This window comes from Megascapheus bottae, chromosome 37 (assembly GCF_031878675.1).
Source record: "Megascapheus bottae isolate mThoBot1 chromosome 37, mThoBot2.hap1, whole genome shotgun sequence".
NCBI classification, from domain to species: Eukaryota; Metazoa; Chordata; class Mammalia; order Rodentia; family Geomyidae; genus Megascapheus; species Megascapheus bottae.
The window spans coordinates 1,666,097-1,686,096 of NC_143545.1; the positions used below are offsets into that span (position 1 = coordinate 1,666,097).

Genomic DNA, 20,000 nt, shown 5'->3' on the forward strand with positions numbered 1-20,000 from the left:
CCTGGCAGAACAGAGCAGGCCACATTCGCTTTCCTTGAATTTTCTCCAATTTGCTGAAGAAAGGATGAGTCACCCAAGAACCAGGGAGAACGGGCACTTAGGGCCCAGAAAAATCTAAAAACAGCGATATCCATAGATATCCAGATATATGTACATGCCCATAAATATATCTCCATATATCCATATACATGGAGATACAAGTATATATATGTATAATAGATTATTGTTATATATAGTATATTTTACATCATATATAACATATATTTATTATATAAGTGTGTTATATAGTGTAAATATATTCCATATATTACATTTAAGTATATATTTAAGCTGGGCGCTAGTGGCTCACGCCTGTCATTCCCAGCTACTCAGGAGGTTGAGATCTGAAGATCGTGGTTCAAAGCCAACCCAGGCATGAAAGTCTGTGAGACTCTTATCTCCAATGAACCACCAGAAAACCAGAAGTGGCTCTGTGGCCCAAAGTGGTCGAGCACTAGAGACTCTTGATCACAAAGAGATTCAGGGACAGAGCCCAGGCCCTGAGTTCAAAGCCCCGGGACTGGCCAATAAATAAATCATTTTAATTTTTAAAATAAAGGGTGAAAACACTGGCAAAAAAAAAACCCCTCTCAAAGGCTCCCCCTTGTAAACTACTTCATGATTTTTGAAGCCAGTAAGCTGCCACGGGAGACATCCAGCAGACGCCACCATAGCCCGCTGACCCGAACTAAATCGCCACACAGAGCACAGAGTGACAAGCCGAGCTCCCTGCTGTGATACACTGCGGACAAAATGACAGTGGCCTCGTAAGTGTAAGACCTTGGGGTCTAAGTCAGGGGGAGAGAGACAGAGAGAAAGAGAGAGAGAGAGAGAGAACAGACAGACAGACAGAAATGGAGATGCAGAGAGAGCAAGAGGGAGAGGATGAGAAGGGATAGTGGAAGGAGAAAGAATAAGAATGGGGAAGGGAGAAGGGAGGGAGAGGAAAGGCAAGAGAGGGGAAGGGAAGAAGAAAAAGACACATCCTGTTTCTGTTTGTCCCCACCCACTGGAGTAGAGATAAAGAGGCCCGACGCCTGCCCCATGCTCTTGAATGGTTCGATAGCAATTATATCTATATATTATTCATCAACTGGAGTCTAGATCCACGTATTCTTTTATAGATCCATACATAGCATCCGTAATACAGTCCTATATTCATAGGCCTTGCATATGAATGTGATTTGCAGAGGGTTCTCTCTGTCCTACTTTTTTCTTTTATCTCCCTATGGTTTCCAAACAGAGTGAAGTAAAGTAAAATAATAATCAAGAAAAACTTTCTGTCCTCTTACAGACGGACAGTGTCCCCTCACCTCCTTCAAGGAGAAAATAGAAGATTCCACCAGCACGTGGAACCTGCATTGTGATTCCAGGAACTGCAGTGGACGAATAGATGGTTGGGAAAAACCATCGGGGCCATAAAACAAGGAGCAGGAGCCCTGCAGAGGAAAGCAAGCCTTGCCAGCCTCTGGCAAGGCTCACAATCACATCCACCGGAAAGCCAGGCCAAGCCACGCTCTGCCCTCACGACAGAAAGCCTTCCTCCAGCCACAGCCGCAGGGAGGGCTGGTGGGGGGCTCTGAAAAGCAGCCGAGGTCCTCTCTGGAAGGGAGGGAAGAAGCCAGGGCAGAAGAGAAGGGCCAGAACACAGCCCTGTAAATGACAGAGTCCCCAAGGCCGTGGCCCTCCACTCTCTCTCTCTCTCTCCACATCCCTCCTTTTCCAGGACAAATCTAACAGAAGCAAGACTAGGAAATGCCCCTCGCTCTCTCTCCCCTACCACCTCACCAAGATGGAAAGAGGACCACACACACACGTGGTACCCAAGCGTTTGCTCTCGGCCTCCCTGGAATCCAAGAAGTCAAGAACGCTTCCTGGAAAGACATCAATTGGAAACAAAAATAAACAAACAAAACCCCAAACCATCACCAGCCAGGCCTATGCCAGGCCTATGCCAGGCCTCTCCCCTGCCGAGCTGGCTCATCGCTGCAAGCCAGCGGCTTGCCCCAGTTGGTTCTGTTCCTAACCTCAAGTTCATGGGCATCTGCCAGTTAATTCGAGCCATCGGTAGACAGGGTGGTTTCTCTGCTGGAGTGGCAAGGCTGAACTCTGCCTGGCATTCCCCACCAGACCCTGGCTCTATAAATACCTTCTGTTCCCTCTCTAAAACCACCTGTGGCAAACCAAGATGGCGGCTCAGGATGGGATGGGAATTGGCTGAGAGGGGGGCTGGAGGAAGAAGATGGAAGGAAAGAGGGGAAAGAGCCAGCAGACCAGGAAGAAGCATAGAAGGAGACTGGAGAGAGAAATTCTTCGGATTCCCTGACAAGGGGATTTGTGGGATGGTGGGGGTTCTTGCTAGGAGCCGTGGGTCCAGCTGGGTGGTGAGCTGGGTCCTTTCCTACCACAAGAAGGAAAAGGAAAAGAAATCGCAAAACAGAAGCCAGGGGGGCTCCCGCCTGGCACCCCAGCTACTCAGGAGGCTGAGATCTGAGGATTACAGTTCAAAGCTAGCCTGGGGCAGGAAAGATTATAAGACTTTTCTCCAATAAACTATGAGAGAGAGAGAGAGAGGGAGAGAGAGAGAGGGAGAGAGAGAGAGAGAGAGAGAGAGAGAGAGAGAGAGAGAGAGAGAGAGAGAGAGAGAGAGAGAGAGAGAGAGGGGAAACTAGAAGTGGAGCTGTGACTCAAGTGACACTCAAGATCCAGGACCAGCACAAACAAAAGGAGGAGGAGGAGGAAAGGAGGAGGAGGAGGAGGAGGAGGAGGAGGAGGAGGAGGAGGAGAAGGAGCCTGACAGTCATTCTATTTAAGAATCTGATACGGCCACCACCCTCACCTTATAAATTGCATCAAGATCCACGCAGAGTTAACCCGCTGGGGCTAAGAGACAGGCTTGATGGGGACAGCAGAGAGAGCCTGGAATGGGGGTCGGGCTGGCTCTCAGCTCAGCCCTGTGGGGAGGTCACCTCCCGCCTCCTCCATTCTCTGTGCTCGCCACTTCTACTTGGCCATCGCCAAGGGTCAGTGAAAAAACATCCTCAACCCCATCCACCTATAAGCTGTGCCCGTGAGTCACACACACACACACACACACACACACACACACACACACACACACGGAGAGAACTCGACAGAATGTTCCAGATGTGGCCAAAGCCAGTGAGACCAAGGCCAACAGTAGAGGGGAGTCAGGTGAGGGAAGCAAAGAGAGCTTAGAAGCTGGGGTAGGTCCCCCTCGTCCAGCGTGATCTCTACAGGACCCGGGCCTCTGTTCTGGAGGAACGGCACCTAATCTTTGTTACTGCATCGCCATTTTTTTAAAACCCAAAGAAAGACCCCAGAGAAGGCTTGGAACGATGCATCTTGCATTACAAGCCACCATGTGTCTCTTGCTATATGCTTCTCACCTACAAGGGTTTGGCCAGGCTGGGGGGAATCACACCAGAGGAGGGAGGGAGAGCCTGGAAACCAGGGGGAAGGGATCAAACCACGCTGCTGGCACCCCTGGAGAGCAACGTGCCCAGAAGAAAGGGGCAGGCCTGGGAGGCCAGGGAGCTGGGGTGACTCTAGGTGGACAGCAGGTGACACAGTGGGGCTGGCAGGCGCTGGGATTCTAAGGTGACAGAGGTATACAGCGAGGGGACAGGGCAAGATGCAAGGCAAAGCTTCATAGGGGACCACTCCCAAGAAAGTTCCAGAATGTCCACATGGCTGGACTTCCCATCTAGGCCTCAGAGGAAATGTCACGCATGAGTCCAGTATCATGGAAGTCGGAAATGTGTGGAAGCTGCAAGAACCACAGCCCTCTCCAGGCTGTAATTAAGTTTGCAGCTGCTCAGGTATGGCACATGCTCCCTCTGGCATGATCCCCTGAACTCACAGGAGAACAGGCCTTGAGCCTAGGAGACGTCCTCAGTCAGCTGTCTGTCTCTCTCTGTCTCTCTGTCTCTCTCTTGCCATCATAGCCAGGCAATGACAGATGCTTAATATATTTTTTAATTATCATAATGCCCAGCCACCAGTGACTCACACCTATAATCCTAGCTAATCAGGAGGCTGAGATCTGAGGATGGCAGTTCAAAGCCAGCAAAGGGCTTATGTGACTTATCCCCCATGAATCACCAGAAAAAAACAGAAGTAGAGCTGTGGCTCAAAGCAGTAGAGTATAGACTTGAGCAAAAGAGGTCAGAGACACAAACCCAGGTCCTGAGGTCAAGCTCCCTGACCAACAAAAATATGTCATAATAATAATATAAAAAATAACATACATTTATTTCAGCAAAGTATAGTCAGGAGCTGAGTCAGAATCAGAAGATACTCAGACAGATTTCCTTCCATACACCATTGGCTAAAGGACAGCAGCCTGGCCCCGCCTCCACTCCCCTCCCCTGCATCCCTCCTACCCTCCCTGCACCGCAGCCACCTCGGCCTTTCCTCCCCACACAGAGCCCTGGTGCTGTGGAATTACCTCACGCTCTGCTTCTAGACAGATCTCAGCTCTCCAAACTCATCAGCGCCCCAGAGCCAGGCTGAGCTCCGAAAAGCCATGCTCTCCCCCTCCTCCCGCCATGGCCTCCCAACCCTTCAAGCAGGTGAGGCTGCTTTGGTGGCCCCAAAACAAGCACAGATGGGAGTCATTTCCCACTCTGTGGGCTGGCAGGTCACCTGAACTCTGGGATTCTGGGGAAGTCTAGAGATCTGGGTTGTGTTGTTGTTGCTGTTTTAATTCATACTTAAAAGGTGGGTAGTTTGACAAAACAGGCTACAGAGGTGGGTGGCCACTTGAAATGCAGAGAGAAACAGACGGACGGACAGACAGACAGACAGACAGAGACCAGAGCATCCCAAGGATAGAGAACGCAATCTCACTGTGGCTCTAAGAACTGTCCACGACACAGAAAGGCAGAAATTGTCACAGCTCCCCCCTTCCTTACCCAAGTTGGGACAGACACCTGCTTCTCTCAACCCAGATTTTCACCCGAGGCCCAGAGAGGGTGGGATATACATTGGTGAGGAGCCACGGAGCAAAACTGTCCCTGTGTACCATGCCTGACGCAAAAGATTCACCCAGCCACCCACCAGCAGGGCTGTGTGAGCCCAGGGGTCCCAGTGGGCGGTGAGAGAAAAACATTGCCACAGGATGGCTTTTATTCCCAGTTCCCTGGGAAGTGAATCTGTCCAAACTTTAGCCCTCAGCCTGCTTCTTTCCTTGCAACTCCTCCCCCCTCTGGATTTGCTCTTTTTCACAGCTGATCTCAACAATCCCAGAACAATCAGCCAAGGCAAATACCAGCTTTTGCAAGTGGACTTAAATTGGCTCCTTAGAAGAAGCCATAGTGACCGTACAGAGAGAGAGAGACCATTACGTGAAACTGCACACCGCCCATCTCAGTCCTGCGGCTCCAGTCACCCCCTCCCCAGCCCCTGATCTACCAGCTTTCTCCCCCAGGTCAGCCTTCGTGCTCAGGTTCTTCAGGACCTTGAAGGCCAAAGACGGAATGGCCCAAAGAGACCACGTCCATTGGTTACCATGTCCAGACCAGACGCCCAGTCTCCAAACTCTCAGCCTGGTCCCCCTCTACTGTCCAGAGTGGTCAATCACTCTTCCAGCTCAAGGGAGGAGCGGCTTCATTCACCATTTCCACGCCTCTGGTCTACTTCATTTCCATTAACGAGGTCTGGGGAACTTCCAAGGTGCCCGTCGAGGATGGACGGTAGCTCATCCAGGAAGCTCAGGCAGGAAGAGGAACCAGAGTTGCTCTATCGAGAGGCCCCAAATGGAAGTCCTCAGGATCAACTCAAAGCCAGGCTGCCGGTGGCTCCCGCCTGTCATCGCAACAGCTGAGATCTAAGGATGCCGGTTCAAAGCCAGCCTGGGCAGGAACATCCATGAGACTCTTGTCTCCAACACACCAGCAAGAGGTGGGACTGTGGCTCAAAGGGGTAGAGCAGCAGCTCTGAATAAAAGCAGCTTGGGGACTGAGCCCTGACCCTGAGTTAAAGTCCCAGTTAAAGTCGTGCCCACCCACAACTTACCTGATGAGGTCAATGGGTTGGAACTTATAGAACACTCCGTAGCGCGCCCATTCCTGATACAGCAGCTGGGGGAGGGAGGAGAGGAGGTAGATTAAAGATTCATTCATAGCCTCCATCCATTCTGGCAAGTCAAAATTCTAGCCCTTGCTGGACACTGGTGGCTCACGCCTGTCATCCCAGCAACTCGGGAGGCTGAGATCTGAGGATCCTGGTTCAAAGCCAGTTCCAAGCAGGAAAGTCCATGGGACTCGTATCTCCAACCAACCACCAGAAAAACCAGAAGTGGCAACACACATGGCTCAAAGCAGCAGCCTTGTGCAAAAGAGCTCAGGGACAGCGCCCGGGGCCCGATTTCAAGTCTCACACACAATGGACAATTTTTTCTTTTAATTTGCTTCACCCTAAAGCCCAGCTTCAAGGAAATGTCTTATCAGACATTCACAGTGAACCATCCAAGCCAGGATACTAGAGAAATTGTTCTCCTTCCCCAGCGACTAAGAGGTCAGCCATGTTTTGCTCAAAATTTGCTCCACTTGATAAGGAGCATGTCACCCTCATCTTGATTCAGCCAGCAAGATAAGCCCCCAACAAGCTCTATTCACTGATTTAGCAGTCTCTGACCATCTCCTGTACACACGTACACACACACACACACACACACACCCTAGACGCCCCAGGCCCTTGTCATGGAGCTCTGAACTTCCAGATGTGGGGAGGCAAATGGAAGAGCTAGCTTTTGGGGTTCATCTGAGGCGCTTTTCCAATTCTCACAATGGGGAAATGTTTGGGTGTTTGAGTGGATACATGAGCTAGGTATAAAAATCTAGCACTCTCCCCCTCCCCCGCCCCCCCGCCCATCCCCACCGGCCAGAGTAAATAACTAAAGCATCTGAGTGGAAACCCATGTTTGGTGTAAAAGGAAGTCTAGAGTTGACTGACCCTCGAGCTGGGCTGCAGTTTGAAATCAGAGCTTCAGTTACTCTACCACATGAGCCAGGCTCCTTGCCCTTTTTACTCTTGGTTTTTGTTGTTGTTGTTGTTTGTTCTTGTTTTTTGTTTTGGGGGCTTTTTTTTGAGATTAGGGTCTTACTTTTTTGTCGTCGTTTGCCTGAGCGAGCCTGGACCGTGATCTTCCCATTTTACTTATGGACAGCTGGAATGACCTGTGTAGGCTGTCATGCCCGGCTATTGTCTGAAATAGGAGGAGCTCATAAACATGGTATTGCTTGCGCTAGCCTCAAACTCTGATCCTCCTGTCCTCTGGCTCCTGAGGACCCAGGATTGTTGGCGTGAGGCTGTGACACGCGGTCTGGTCAGGTTCCCATGGTTCTCTGGACCTCTCACCCAACTCACAAGGAAATCCTCCAGCGAAAATCTCATCTGAAGCCAGGCGCTGGTGGCTCACGCCTGTCCTCCCAGCTACTCAGGAGGCTGAGATCTGAGGATCACGGTTCAAAGCCAGCCCGTGAGCCAGAAAGTCCCTGAAACTCTTTCTCTCCAGTGAACCACCAGAAAAACCAGAAGCGGAGCTGTGGCTCAAGTGGAAGAGAGCCAGCCTCAAGTAAAAAAGTTGAGGCATGGTGAGTAGGTTCTGAGTTCAAGCCCCAGGACCAGTGTGTGGGCGCACACACACACACACACACACACACACACACACACACACCAGAGCCAGGTGCCAGCTACTCAGGAGACTGAGATCTGAGGATCACAGTTCAAAGCCAGCCCAGGCAGAAAAGTCAGTGAGACTCTTATCTCCAATAAAGTACTCAGAAAAAATGGGCGCTGTGGTTCAAGTGGTAGAGCGCCTAGCCTTGAGCAAAAACAGGACAGTGCCCAGGCCTTGAGTTCAAGCCCTAAGACAAGAAAAAGAAAAGAATTCAGAAAAACAGCAACGAGGAACTGCTGACCTTCTTAACTGTTGACTTTCATTGTCCTAAGACCACTCAGAAACTACGAAAGACAAACCGCCAAGCAAGCTGCACTCAGGGTTAACCATTTGTCAAAGGAAGAAATTCAGACCCATAGGGCCTTGCAAAGGGCCTGGGGTCAGAGGAAGAACAGAATTCCCGGCATGCCCTCCTCACTCACTTCTGCCAGTCTCCTCTTCCCTTCCTTTTTTGGTAACATCTCCTTCCTTCTCTGAGTTACCCAACCCCCGCCCCATGACAACCCTGGGCTCCCGCTGGCACTTGATTATCACTGTGCCATTATTCACATACCCTAGGGAGGCCATCTTACGTCAGGAGACGCTAGCCAGGCTCACCCCAGGCCCAGAGGGGAAACATCACTGGCTGTGACCTTGGTCGCGACCTTCAGAGAAAAATTCCTATACACACCAACACAAATCTGATTCAACGGAAACTCGAGGCCTGAAAATACCTCCGTGTCACTGCCCTGCAGGGGGGAAATAAATAACACAAAAGCTACAACTGCTCCTGAAAGCCAACTCCAACTCAGGCCCAAACACCCACAGCCCTACTTCTGCCTGCATGCTTGCACCCCACTACGCACAAAAGTCTACCTAACAGCTGCAGGCAGGGGTGAGGATGGGCCGGGAGCCAGCATGAGAGCTTGACACGGAAGCAAGAGATGAGCACAGAGAAAGGGGGTAGCAGACAGCCCTGAAAAAGGGGTGACGGTCACGCCTGGATGTCCCAGGGGATCTGACAAGCTGGCCTCTCCCACCTCCCTACGCACACACACACACACACACACACACACACACACACGCAGCCCTGCCTGGGGGATGGGGAGTTTTGGGAGCGTGCCCCAGGCAATCTCCCCACCTCTACGAGTGTTTGAGCCCATGTGGTAAAAGAGGTCAAGATCAAGATCAAGTCCAGGTCCTGGGGTTCAGAAGAAGCTAAAAGCCAAGAGTCAAATGGCTGCTTTGTGAGGCACAGGGGACAACCCTTTTGCTTGACTAGAGTCTAGAACCTTCCACTGGACCCACCCAGCTCTTAGTGAATTCATTTTCGTCCTCACGGTTACAGCAGCCTCGCATGTAAGCAAGGGAGAGAGCGTCCCTCCTCCCAGACAGCCAGGGCCTTCTCACTGGTGTTGGTTCTCACCCAGGCCTGTCTGGCTGACCCTCCCCACTAGCCACCCGAGACACACCATGGCCCACACACATCAAAGCCGTGGGCCGCCGTGGGCCGACAGCGTGCCTCCTAAGAAGGAGAGCGTGGCTCAGGTAGTAGAAAGCTGGCCTCTGAAGGGCCAGGCTCCTCCATCTCCGCCCAACATGGCGTCGTGGGACTTGAACTCACGGCCCGGGTGCTGTCCCTGAGCATTTTTTTTTTCCACCCAATTCTAACGCTGTCCCCTTAAAGGGACAGGAGGGGCGTGGGTGGACAAAACCATGGTTGTACAGGAGAGGTGAGATGTGGGGTGTCGGGGAGGGGAGGGGAGGGGGGGAGAAATGCGTTTTCCTTTTCCTTTAAATCTGATGCAGGACTTTTCAGGAAATTAAACACCGAAGCTATTAGCATGGGATAGGAACCAGATGAGCCCGGGGCGTTTGGGAAGACGAGGCCGGAGTCCCACGCGGGCCGAGGGGGGCATGTGCAAGCAATCACGGCAGCCTTTCTGGAAAAGACCTTTTATGTTTTTAATACTTAACACTTCATAACAGGGACTAATAGGCGGGATAAAAAGAGGAGCTGCGCCCAAGCCACTTGGGGGAGGAATGGCTTTTCCAGACCACGGAGCTGGGGAGGGGAGCTTCAATTCCTCACCCCTTCCTCCCTCACCCCAGCCTCCTCCAGCCATGGGGTGTGGGCAGGGGACGTGGCACCGCGGGGGGAGGGGTGCCCTGGATTGGGGCATGCGCACATCTTCAGCCTGCGGGGCCCTGGCACAGCCAGAAGCCCAGTTAGGAGAGAACAAGCAAGGACAGGTGTGCGAGGAGGGCGGGGGAGAAGGGGGGCGGGAGGGGGAGGGTGCAGGAGCCCTGGTTCTCCTCTTCCTGTAGCGTGGAGCTGCTCGCTTGTGGGGACACACGCGGGATAATGGAGCCCCCTTCTCCCTCAGCTAAAATTTGGGAGCGGTGATGTGACACTTGCCTGCCTAGAGGACGAGACACATAGCTAAAGATGACAGGGAAGGCGGGGGGGGGGGGGAGGAGGAGGAGGAGGAGGAGGAGGAGGAGGAGGAGGAGGAGGAGGAGGAGGAGGGAAAGAAAAGAAGAAGGAAAGGAGGGAGAAAAAAGAGGAGGGGAGGAAGAGAAAGGAGAATAAAGAAGAGGAAGACAGGAGAAGAAGAAAAGGAAGAGGAGAAGGAGGAAAGAAGAAGAGGAGGAGGAGGAAGAGGAGAGAAGGAAGGAGAGGAAAAGGAAGAAGAGAAGAGGAGGACTAGGAGGGAGAGAAGGAGGAGAAGAAAGAGGAGGAAGAGGAGGGAAGAAGGAGGAGGAGGAGGAGGGGGAGGAGAAAGAAGAGGAGGAGGAAAAAGGAGGAAAAGGAGGAAGAGGGGAAGAAGGAAGAGGAGGGAAGAAGGAGGAAGAGGAGGGGGAGGAGGAGGAGAAGAAGAAGAAGAGGAAGAAGAGGAGGAGGAGGAAGAAGAGGAGGAGGAGGAAGAGAAGGGAGGAAGAAGAAGAAGAAGAAGAGGAGGAGGAGGAGGAGGAGGAGGAGGAGGGAAGAAGAAGAAGAAGAAGAAGAAGAAGAAGAAGAAGAAGAAGAAGAAGAAGAAGAAGAAGAAGAATGGAGGAGAAGGAGGAGGAAGAGGGGAAGGAGGAAGAGAGGAGGAGGAGGAGGAGGCGGGAGCTCTCTGGGGACAGGTAGACACTGAGCATGGCTGCTCCATGTCTCTGCCCCTCCTGCAGCATCCAGGCGCCCAGCATGCAGGCCAGCAGTGTTCTCTGGCCTGGGGACCCTGCGGGGAGCTTTGGGGTGCCATGCCAGCCCCCCAGCAGCCCCTCTGCAGCATCAGTGTCCCCCGCGGACCCCGGGGCCAGCCCTGGGCCGTCCACGCTCTCACGAACAGCTCACCTTCCTGTCGTTCGTGTCGTCGCCTGGACTGTCATACTGGCCCTGGAGAGAAAGGGGAAGGCGGGTCACCAAGCAAGAACGGTTAAGGAGGGGAAAAGGCACCGCGGCGCGGGGCACACGGGGGCCCTGTGTGTGACACAGCAGACGTGTCCACAGGACAGCTCTGCCCTCTGACACGCTCCTGGTCCAAGGGTTCAATCCACCGTCCTACCTCAGCGGCACCACCGCCGGGCAGAGGTGAGGGAGGCTGAGATCTGACCACTGAGGTTCAAAGCCCGCCTGGGCAGGAAAGTCCATGAGACTTGGATCTCCAAACAAACCACCCAAGTGGGTAGAGAGGGACGGGAGGGCAGGGGACTCACGTCATGCAGCGGGTAGGCGGCCTCGTAGATGTTGTTTGCAATCAGAGTGTTAATACCTGCGGAAGACAAGAACATGAGAATCTCAACCCCAGATGGCGGCTGACCGCGGCGCGGGCCCCCAGCTCAGCGCCCTCCACGTCCTCGTCTCTCAGGAGTCAAGCTTCAGCCAGTCTCAGTTTACCCAGGAGGCTGAGCTAAGGATGGAAGTTCGCAACCAGCCCGGGCAGGAAAAGTCCGGGAGACTCTTCACTTCCATAAATGACTCCCAAAACAAATAGATAAAAAACAAAGCCAGTGGTGGCGCCGTGGCTCAAGCGGCCGTGCACTAACCTCGAACAACAACAACCACAAAGCTCAAAAGACCGTGTGCCCCGCCCCGAGTCCAAGCTCCAGGACTGCCACGGCACGAGGCTGTGTTATAATATCAAATCCACCCTCCCCAGCCTTGCTGTCCTCAGAGTCAGACGCCTCCACCACCAGCAGCGTCACGTGATCGTTGCCCTCCAACTACGACCCTACTCCCTCGCTGGCCGGTGCTCTACCATCTGAACCATGCCTCCCGCTGCTAGGTACTCAGCAAGGCACAAACAGACAAGGTTCAGCTCTGCGCCACCCGCTGCCAGCCGCTCTTGTCTGCTTCTGAGTGTCGCCCTGGGCAAGAACTTAAAAACGTGAGCTGGGACTTTACAGTGGGGGGGGGGGGGAAGGTGCAGGGGAGGTGGGGGAGGGGGGGAGGCGAGCAGACAGAGCAGGGGTGCCCGGAAAGAGGCTGGGATGAGCTGCAGACTTGGTTGACTCGCGAAGGCTACAGTTTCACTCAGGACGCCATTAATCAGTTCAAGAGCTGTAACCGCAGCCTTGAGAACAGTAATCAGACGAAGGGGTCCCGAGCGGAGAGGCCTGGGGGAGGCGGGGTGGGGGGGATTTAGTTCAAAGCTCCCCCAAATAAGTAAATAAATAAATAAAAGTCCTGTCGACATAGAAGCTGAGGCGTGCCAGGTGAGTAGGCTCCCTCTTGTCTGGGGAGACCCGTACCCCAGAATGAATCCCCGCACCCCTCCCTAGTCTTCTGATCTCACACCCCATCGTTGTCTCACCACAGTGCACAAAACCCCTAAACAAGAAGGCCTGGAAAAAAAAGAGAAGCAGGGGTCACATGCCTGAAGCTCCCGCCTGGCATCCCAGCTCCTCAGGACGCTGAGATCCGAGGATCCCGGTTCAAAGCCAGCCTGGGCAGGAAAGTCCATGAGACTCTGATCGCCAAGGATCACCAGAAAAACCCGAAGTGCTGCTGTGGTTCCAGGGGTGGAGCGTCAGCCTTGAGCTGAAGAGCTCAGGGACAGCGCCCAGGCAGAGAGTTCAAGTCCCAGGACTGACATTTAAAAAAAAAAAAATTAAATAAAAAAGTGTCCTCGGCCCTCGGGCACTGGATGAAACCATCTCCTTCCCTTCATCAACCCTGAAATGTGAACCCCCAGTTGATGAATTGGCCTCTGAGCACAGGAAGTGCCGGGCGCAGGGCCTTTGACCTGGTGGCCAGGACTGAGGTCAGGAAACCTGAACCCAGCAATGATGTCACTGAATGGTCCTTGGTTACTGAGATGCCCTGGGATTCTAGGGCCTCCGAATCTCTGACTGCTGGGGAGAGCGCAGGGGGAGGAGGGGTGGGGACAGGAGGGGAAGGAGTGCTCTCCCCCCCCACCACCAACCCAAGGGGCCCTGGCCTGGCCTCTTCCTACCCCCTCAGACTCCAGAAGAGAAGATTCTCTACCCCTCCCCAAACCCGCCTGGAGATCCAGTTGAAAGGAGAAGGAAATAATCAGACTTCTTAACACAATTTTTTAAAAAGAGACTCTGCTTTGAAAGATTGAAATTCAGATTTTTTTTTCTTTCCTTTTTAGTAAAAAAAAATAAAATTAAAAAAGGGTGGGGGGAAGGACGGGGCTAACCAGTCCCATCATCCACCATCTCCTTAGCCATAATCGCAAGCCTCTCTCCCTCTCCCTCTCTCTCTCTTTCTCGTCTGTCGTTAGGCTTGAACTCAGGGCCCGGGCGCTGTCCCTGAGCTCTTCAGCTCAAGGTTGGTGCTCTACCCCTTGAGCCACAGTGCCACTTCCAGTTTTCTGGTGGTTCATTGGAGATCAGAGTCTCCTGGACTTTCCTGGCCGGGCTGGCTTTGAACTGTGATCCTCGGATCTCAGCCTCCTGTGTAGCTAGGGGGACAGTTGAGCCACTGGCACCATTTGCTGTTCTAGAGGGTGGGCATCAGAAGAGAGAGAGAATGAGCCGCCAAGCCTTGGCTCTATTAACTCCAGAACAAGGGGTGAAGAAGTCACAAGCTCTAGAGACCATTTCCTTTGCCCCCGTGCCCAGAGAGAATCAGAGCCTTGACTCCAACGAAATGGTCTCTGAAGACCCTCGTAAGGCTGACACCCCCAAAGTCTGCAGGCCCAGCTCCATGGTGGCTCCCCAAATTGTCCATCTCCTTCTGCAGGGATCTTAACCCCCACCGGACAAAGGGCAGAGTCCTCACAGCTCAGCATGGAGTCTAGGACACACACACACACACACACCACCCAGAGGCACAGAAACAGGCCCCCAATTATGCCATCTCTAAAAACTCCAAGGAGATGGTTTTAGGTTTTTATCATCCAAACCCAAATGACAGCCATGTACCTTCAGAGGCACAAGCAAGATAGCCAAAGCAGAGTTTATAGTCTGCCTCCCACAGAGACAGTCTCCTTGGATGTGCAAAGGAAAGAGGGGGAGAGGAAGGGAGGGAGGGAGGGGGGCCCCCACCCACCTCTCCACTCCCCAAAGGCCAAACTCAAAGCAAAACTCCAGGCCTCTGGGACAGGTACTTAGGGAAATGGTGCCAGCATCCTGGAACCCCCATTTGGTTTTCATTGCTTCCCTGCCCGCCCCCCATGGCAGATCAGGACTTCATTCACTCGGTGTGCCACTTTTATCCCCCCCACCCCCGACGTAAATGTAAACCAGAGCGCCCAGCCGGTCCGTTCAACAGAGACCGTGTTCACCCACCACCAAATTGTCTTGACGTGTGCTTAATGACTTAAATGTCTTTAATCCCCGAGCCTTTTCTTCTAACCAAATGCAAACCAGTTCAGCTGGATGAATGCTAAACCAGATGTGGATGGGTCTCTGACGTGGCTCTGGCTCTGGTCAAAATAATGAAGACATCGTCTCCCCAGCAGAAAGCAGGGGAGGAGGGGGGGAGCCTAAAGCAGACATTTATTTAAATGCACACACACACACACACACACACACACACACGTCGGTGAGAACCTATCTCCATTCATCCGTGGTGTGCTGTCGTGGAAAGGAAGTAGGAGGGAGAACGGGATGGGACCTTTTATGCTGTGTGCAGGAAAGCCTGCGTTTCTGCCGTGAGCTGAGCCTGAGTTCGAGGCATTGGATGGGAAGGTAGAGTCTCGGGGGGCCCTGACATGGCTTGAGAAGGCAGCCTCAGACTTCACGTCACGTTCGCCATCACCCACGCGCCTCCACTAGCGGGAAGACCCAACTGGCAAATATTCGGATTCCCTGTGCTTGCCCTGAGTCACAAACTTCCACAGGGCTGGACGTGAGGGGCCGGCAGAGCTCTCTCCCGGATACTGCTATGGAGGAAAGCCAACAGCAGGGCATGCCACTTCTCCTGGGCTTGAACTCAGGGCCTGAGCACTGTCCTTGGGTTTTCTCAAGGCTAGAGCTCTACCACTTGAGCCACAGCGCCACTTCCCACCTTTTCTGCGTATGTGGTACTGAGGAATCGAACCTAGGGCTTCCTGAATGCTAGGCAAGTACTCTACCACTAGGCCAAACTCCCAGCCCACCGTCCCTCCTCTTGCTTCCAAAGAGAGGGAGGGAGGGAGGAAAGACAGGAAGAAAGGAAAGGATGGGGGGAAGGGAAGAAGGAAGGAGGGGAAGGAGGGGGACGGAGGGAGGGAAGGAAGAGAAGGAGAGAGGGAAGCAGGGAGGAGGAAGGAAGGAAGAGAGGGAGGGAAGGGAGGGAGAGAAGAATCTCTGGCCTGGTGAACTCAGGTCTTGCCACAGAACTTTTAGAAGCCAAGAAAATGTCTACACATATCTACATGGAGGTCTCCCGAAACCCCCTCTCCCCACGGGCCTGAGTCTGGTCTGCAATGGAACCTTCCAGAAGCTCTCTACCCCACATTCTAACCCCTTCCTTTTTCTCTGTCCCCATCTGCAAAACAAAACTCCAATTACAGGGCTCAGTGAAGGCGATTACTACCGTCAAGAATTCACGAGATCAGGGCTACTTGAGCAAAGCAAGCCAGAAATGCCCTTTTGTTGTTGTTGTTGTTGTTGTTTTGCCAGTCCTGGGGCTTGAACTCAAGACTGACCCTGAGACATATTTTTTTTTTTTTTTTTGCTCCAGGAAGGTACTCTACCACTTGAGCCCCAGCTCCACTTCTGGCTTTTGGGTAGTTTGTTGGAGGTAAGGGTCGTTCAGACTTTTCCTGCCTGGAGATGGCTTTGAACCTGTGATTCTCAGATCTCAGCCTCCTGAGTAGCTGGGATTCCAGACGTGAGCGCGCTGCCATTGTCAACAAAGCTTACTGGTGTGGAGAATATATATCAATATATTCTGAGTAAGAAAGCGGGGATAGGACCGGCGTGAGAGCTTTGGGAAGACTTCTACTGCGCCAGCAGAGAGAGTTGGCATGGCGGTGGGCCTCCTCCTTTTTCTCTTAGATCAGGGTTACATTTTCAGCTCCACTAAAGAAACTCAAAGGCTTTCTGGTTTAAATATGTGTTTTCTATTTTTTGACCCCCTCTCTCGCTCTTATTTTTCCTGACATTCTATTTTAATTTGTGCTTTTCCTGGTTCTTATTTTCTAATTTATTATTTATATTAGGCAGTTTTATTGTTTTTCTTGTAAGCCACCTCAGAAACTCGGTGGAACAAGGCAGAAACATAAATAAATACATCCGTGCATACAACTTGCGTGGCTGTTACTGCTTGGCAGAAGTACGCATTTGGTGGAGATGCATTGTCTACGAGGGGATTAAAAAAAGTGTGGATATTAATTAAATGGATGCAGTGCTGAATTATTATTCGCTTTTCCATCTTCCTCAACCCCTCTTTTTTTTTCCCTTAAAGTGAGTGTAGTGGAAAATGGAATAAAGCTTCGTGAATGGGACACACACACACACACACACACACACACACACACACACACACACAGCGACCACAGAAGGCATCCTGGGTTAGGTTCACAATGTCTAAGCTATCCTGCTCATTCTCCTTTTCTCTTCTCTTTACGAGGACATAGAACTCGCGGGGAATTGAACCGGCGGTAGGCAATTCCAGTCCTCATGCACCTCGTAGAAGAGACTGAGATCTGAGGATCACGGTTCAAAGCCCAGCCTGGGTAGGAAAAGTCTGACAGACTCTTCATCTCCACTGAACCATCAAAAAGCCAGAGGCGGAACTGTGGCTCAAGTGGTAGAGGGCCAGCCTTGAACCCGCTCCAGTGAGGGCATCTGAGGTCTGGAGAAGGGAGGAGAATTCAGACGGGATGGATTAGAAGGAAGCACGCCAGCTCTAGCCAGCAAGGGGGGCCATTGCCCCCTCTAACCCCACCACTTTGGGGGACTCCAGGCAATGTGTCTCAGCCAGAGCAACCTCTCTGTGTGGGGCCTGGTTTTGCTGTTGTCCCTGCTCCCTATCAAGGTTGCTGCTGAAAGGTCTGCCCTGCCCCCCACAGCAGCTCCTGGGCATGGGATGGGGTACAGTGGGGCGGGAGGGGTGCTTACCCATTGTGTTGTTGGCTCGAGAGCAGGCTGTACGCTTCAGGATCTCGTGGACCTGAAAGTGAATCATGGGGGGTCGGGGGGGGGGGCGTGAGTGTCTTGACTGACCCAGGGGGTCCAGCCCTGCCTGGAGGCCCGGGGAGTGTGGAGGTTGCAAAAGAAAAAAAAAACAAACCCTGTGGTGTCTGGGTCCATGAGGAGGGCAAGAGAGAGGAGGGGGAAAGAAGGAAGGAAGGAAGGAAGGAAGGAAGGAAGGAAGGAAGGAAGGAAGGAAGGAAGGAAGGAAGGAAGGGCGGGAGGGCGGGAGAGAGCACCAAGCATGGTCTGGGCCCACAAGACGGCTTGTCAAACCCACTCAAGCCTGATTATTTTGAGGAGGCCCCACTCACACGCATCCCCCTCCCAAATTCCTAACCACTGCCCCCCACGCACCCCGAAACACAAATCAGTAAGCGAGCAGACACTGTCTGCAGGCCTGAAGAGAGCCCGGAGCCCCCGGCCTTGCAGTCCATTCGGATCTGTCTGCTTCCCATGTGAGGGAGTAGGGTGGGGAGCCTGATTAAAGTGGGGGTCCCCCCTATAAGGTCCAGGGGGTTCCAATGTGCCCTCTCCTGCCAGCAGCCTGACTGGGGGAGCCCTGAGGCGGACCTGCTCCCCCTCCTCCGTCAGCATGCTCACTCCTCCCCCAGCCCCCAGCCCCCCCTCACAGGGCCGAGACTAAAGGCGTCTGCTACAAGACTCCTTCCACAGCCAGGCTGACACCCACTAGATGCTCACAGACTCTCAGAACCCCCCGGATTTGGGTGGGGGGAGGCCAGGCTGGGTGTGTGCCATCCATGACTTCATGGGGGAGGCAGCTGGCAGAACATTTCAGAACAGCAGGGAGTTTATGTAAAGCTGGGGAACACCTTGTCTGTCTGTCTGTCTGTCTGTCTGTCTGTCTGTCTGTCTGTCTCTTCCATGGGTTCTGAGTCTAGGCCAGGCTCACAAAGAAGAGCAAAAGCGTAAAGTTGAGAGGGGCAGGTGAGAAGTCAGCAAACACGGAGGACAGAGCGAACTGGGCATCAAAACTCCAAGGCTCAAGCCGGGCGTCTGTGGTTCACGCCTGGCATCCCAGCTGCTCAGGAGGCTGAGATCTGAGGATGGAAGTTCGAAGCCAGCCCAGGCAGAAAAGTATGTGGGACTATTCTCTCCCGTTTAAAAAAAAATAAAGCCCAAAGTGGTGTTGTGGCTCAAGCGGTAGAGCGCCAGCCTTGAGTAAAAGAAGCTCAGAGACAGCGCTCAGGCCCTGAGTTCAAGACCCAGAACTGGCAAAAGAATAATAATAATTAATACTACTAATAATAATGCCCTCAATATTCTTTTCTTCCCTTCCCATACCATGGAGTGGGCAGTGGAAGAAGGAAGAAGTTTCCAGAAGGAGGCTTGAGGCAAGGAGGCTAGATCCCCCCCACCCCTCCGCCCGCTTTTCACACTCCTGTCTCCCAGCCACAGAATCAGGAGGGGAGGAGAAATGAATAACTTCCAGGAGAGTGGGGTGTCTCCCCACACACAGCGTTCCACCCCACTTTGATTACATCCCAACAGCATTAATAATTAGAAACAGCATGGTGAGGGCGGCGTGCTGTTTTACAAGTGTGCTCTAATTATCCGGTCACCTCCAGGACGTCCCGGAACTCCCTGCCCCCTACCAGCATCGGGGAGGGAGGGGAGAAGGGACGCTGGCTGAGATTTCATTGGCCCCCAATAGCCAATGAAATCATGTCTCTTCCAATAGAGAGAGACACGAAAGGGGAAGGGACTCCACACCTTGTTCTAAACTAAACAGTACATGCAATCTCCCAGGGAGATGGTGAAAAGAAATGAAGGCCCCTCTTCCTGGCTGCCTGACAGAAGGTCCCCTCACCCTGCATCACTGCTCCTCGCCGGGAAGTCCTACTAAGTGTCTCACTCTCAATTCTTCCCCCAAATGGGAATCAATGGCCTGTGCCCTAGGCTGGCCCCGCCATCTTCTTCCTCTCCCTTGCCCACAGGGGATGTTTGATGAACACTAGGGTGGCAGGAGAATCTACTTCCGGGTTAAGGAAATGCGCTACGGTGCAGGATATGGGGCACAGGTGGGTATTATGTCATTTAAACCCCCGATGTACCCCCCTGGGGCGGGGGGCGGGGAGAAATGCCAGCCTCCCACAGGTGGTTTTGTTCTTGGCCTGTGACAGCAAACCCCATGATTCTTTGTGGAGGGCACTGAGGGATGAGAAAATTCCAGAAGGATATGGGGGAATCCCAGCGATTGGTGGGGTTTGCTCTTAATCCCCGTCCCGACACTCACAGTACCCAGGAATTTCCTTGCCAGTGCACCAGAGGCTCTGTTTCCTCAGCTGTCAAAACCAAGGCGGGGCCAGGCGTCGGTGGCTCTCACCTGCCATCCCAGCTACTCAGGAGGCTGAGATCTGAGGATCCTGGTTCAAAGCCAGCCTGGGAGCAGGGAGACTCTTCTCTCCCGTGAATCCCCAGGGCGGGGTGGGGAGGGGGAACAGTTGTGGAGCTGTGGCTTGAAATGGTGGGGTGCCAGCCTTAAGTGAAAGAGCTCAGGGACGCCACCCCAGGCCTTGAGTTCAAGCCCCACCATCGACCAAAAAGAAAATAACAGACAAAAAAAGTCTTCTGACTTCTGACACCCCCAAAGGGCTGCAGGAGCACCCCTTGTTTAATCAAGGAACTTGGGTTTGCTGAATCTTTGGCTAACTGGGAAGGGCGGAGCAGCTCCTGCATC

The 20,000-nt window shown here is 53.0% G+C and overlaps 1 protein-coding gene across 1 annotated transcript in view; it reads right to left on the minus strand.

Moving 5' to 3' along the window:
* Nucleotides 1-20,000, minus strand: part of Ano2 (anoctamin 2) — a 104,988-nt gene that overhangs the window by 38,354 nt on the left and 46,634 nt on the right. Inside the window, exons 7-10 of the mRNA XM_090325178.1 lie at nucleotides 17,228-17,279; nucleotides 11,426-11,481; nucleotides 11,064-11,105; nucleotides 6,079-6,143 (exon numbers count right to left, since the gene is read on the minus strand). Coding sequence (XP_090181304.1) covers nucleotides 6,079-6,143; nucleotides 11,064-11,105; nucleotides 11,426-11,481; nucleotides 17,228-17,279 — 215 coding nt within the window. The remainder of the gene's footprint in view (nucleotides 1-6,078; nucleotides 6,144-11,063; nucleotides 11,106-11,425; nucleotides 11,482-17,227; nucleotides 17,280-20,000) is intronic.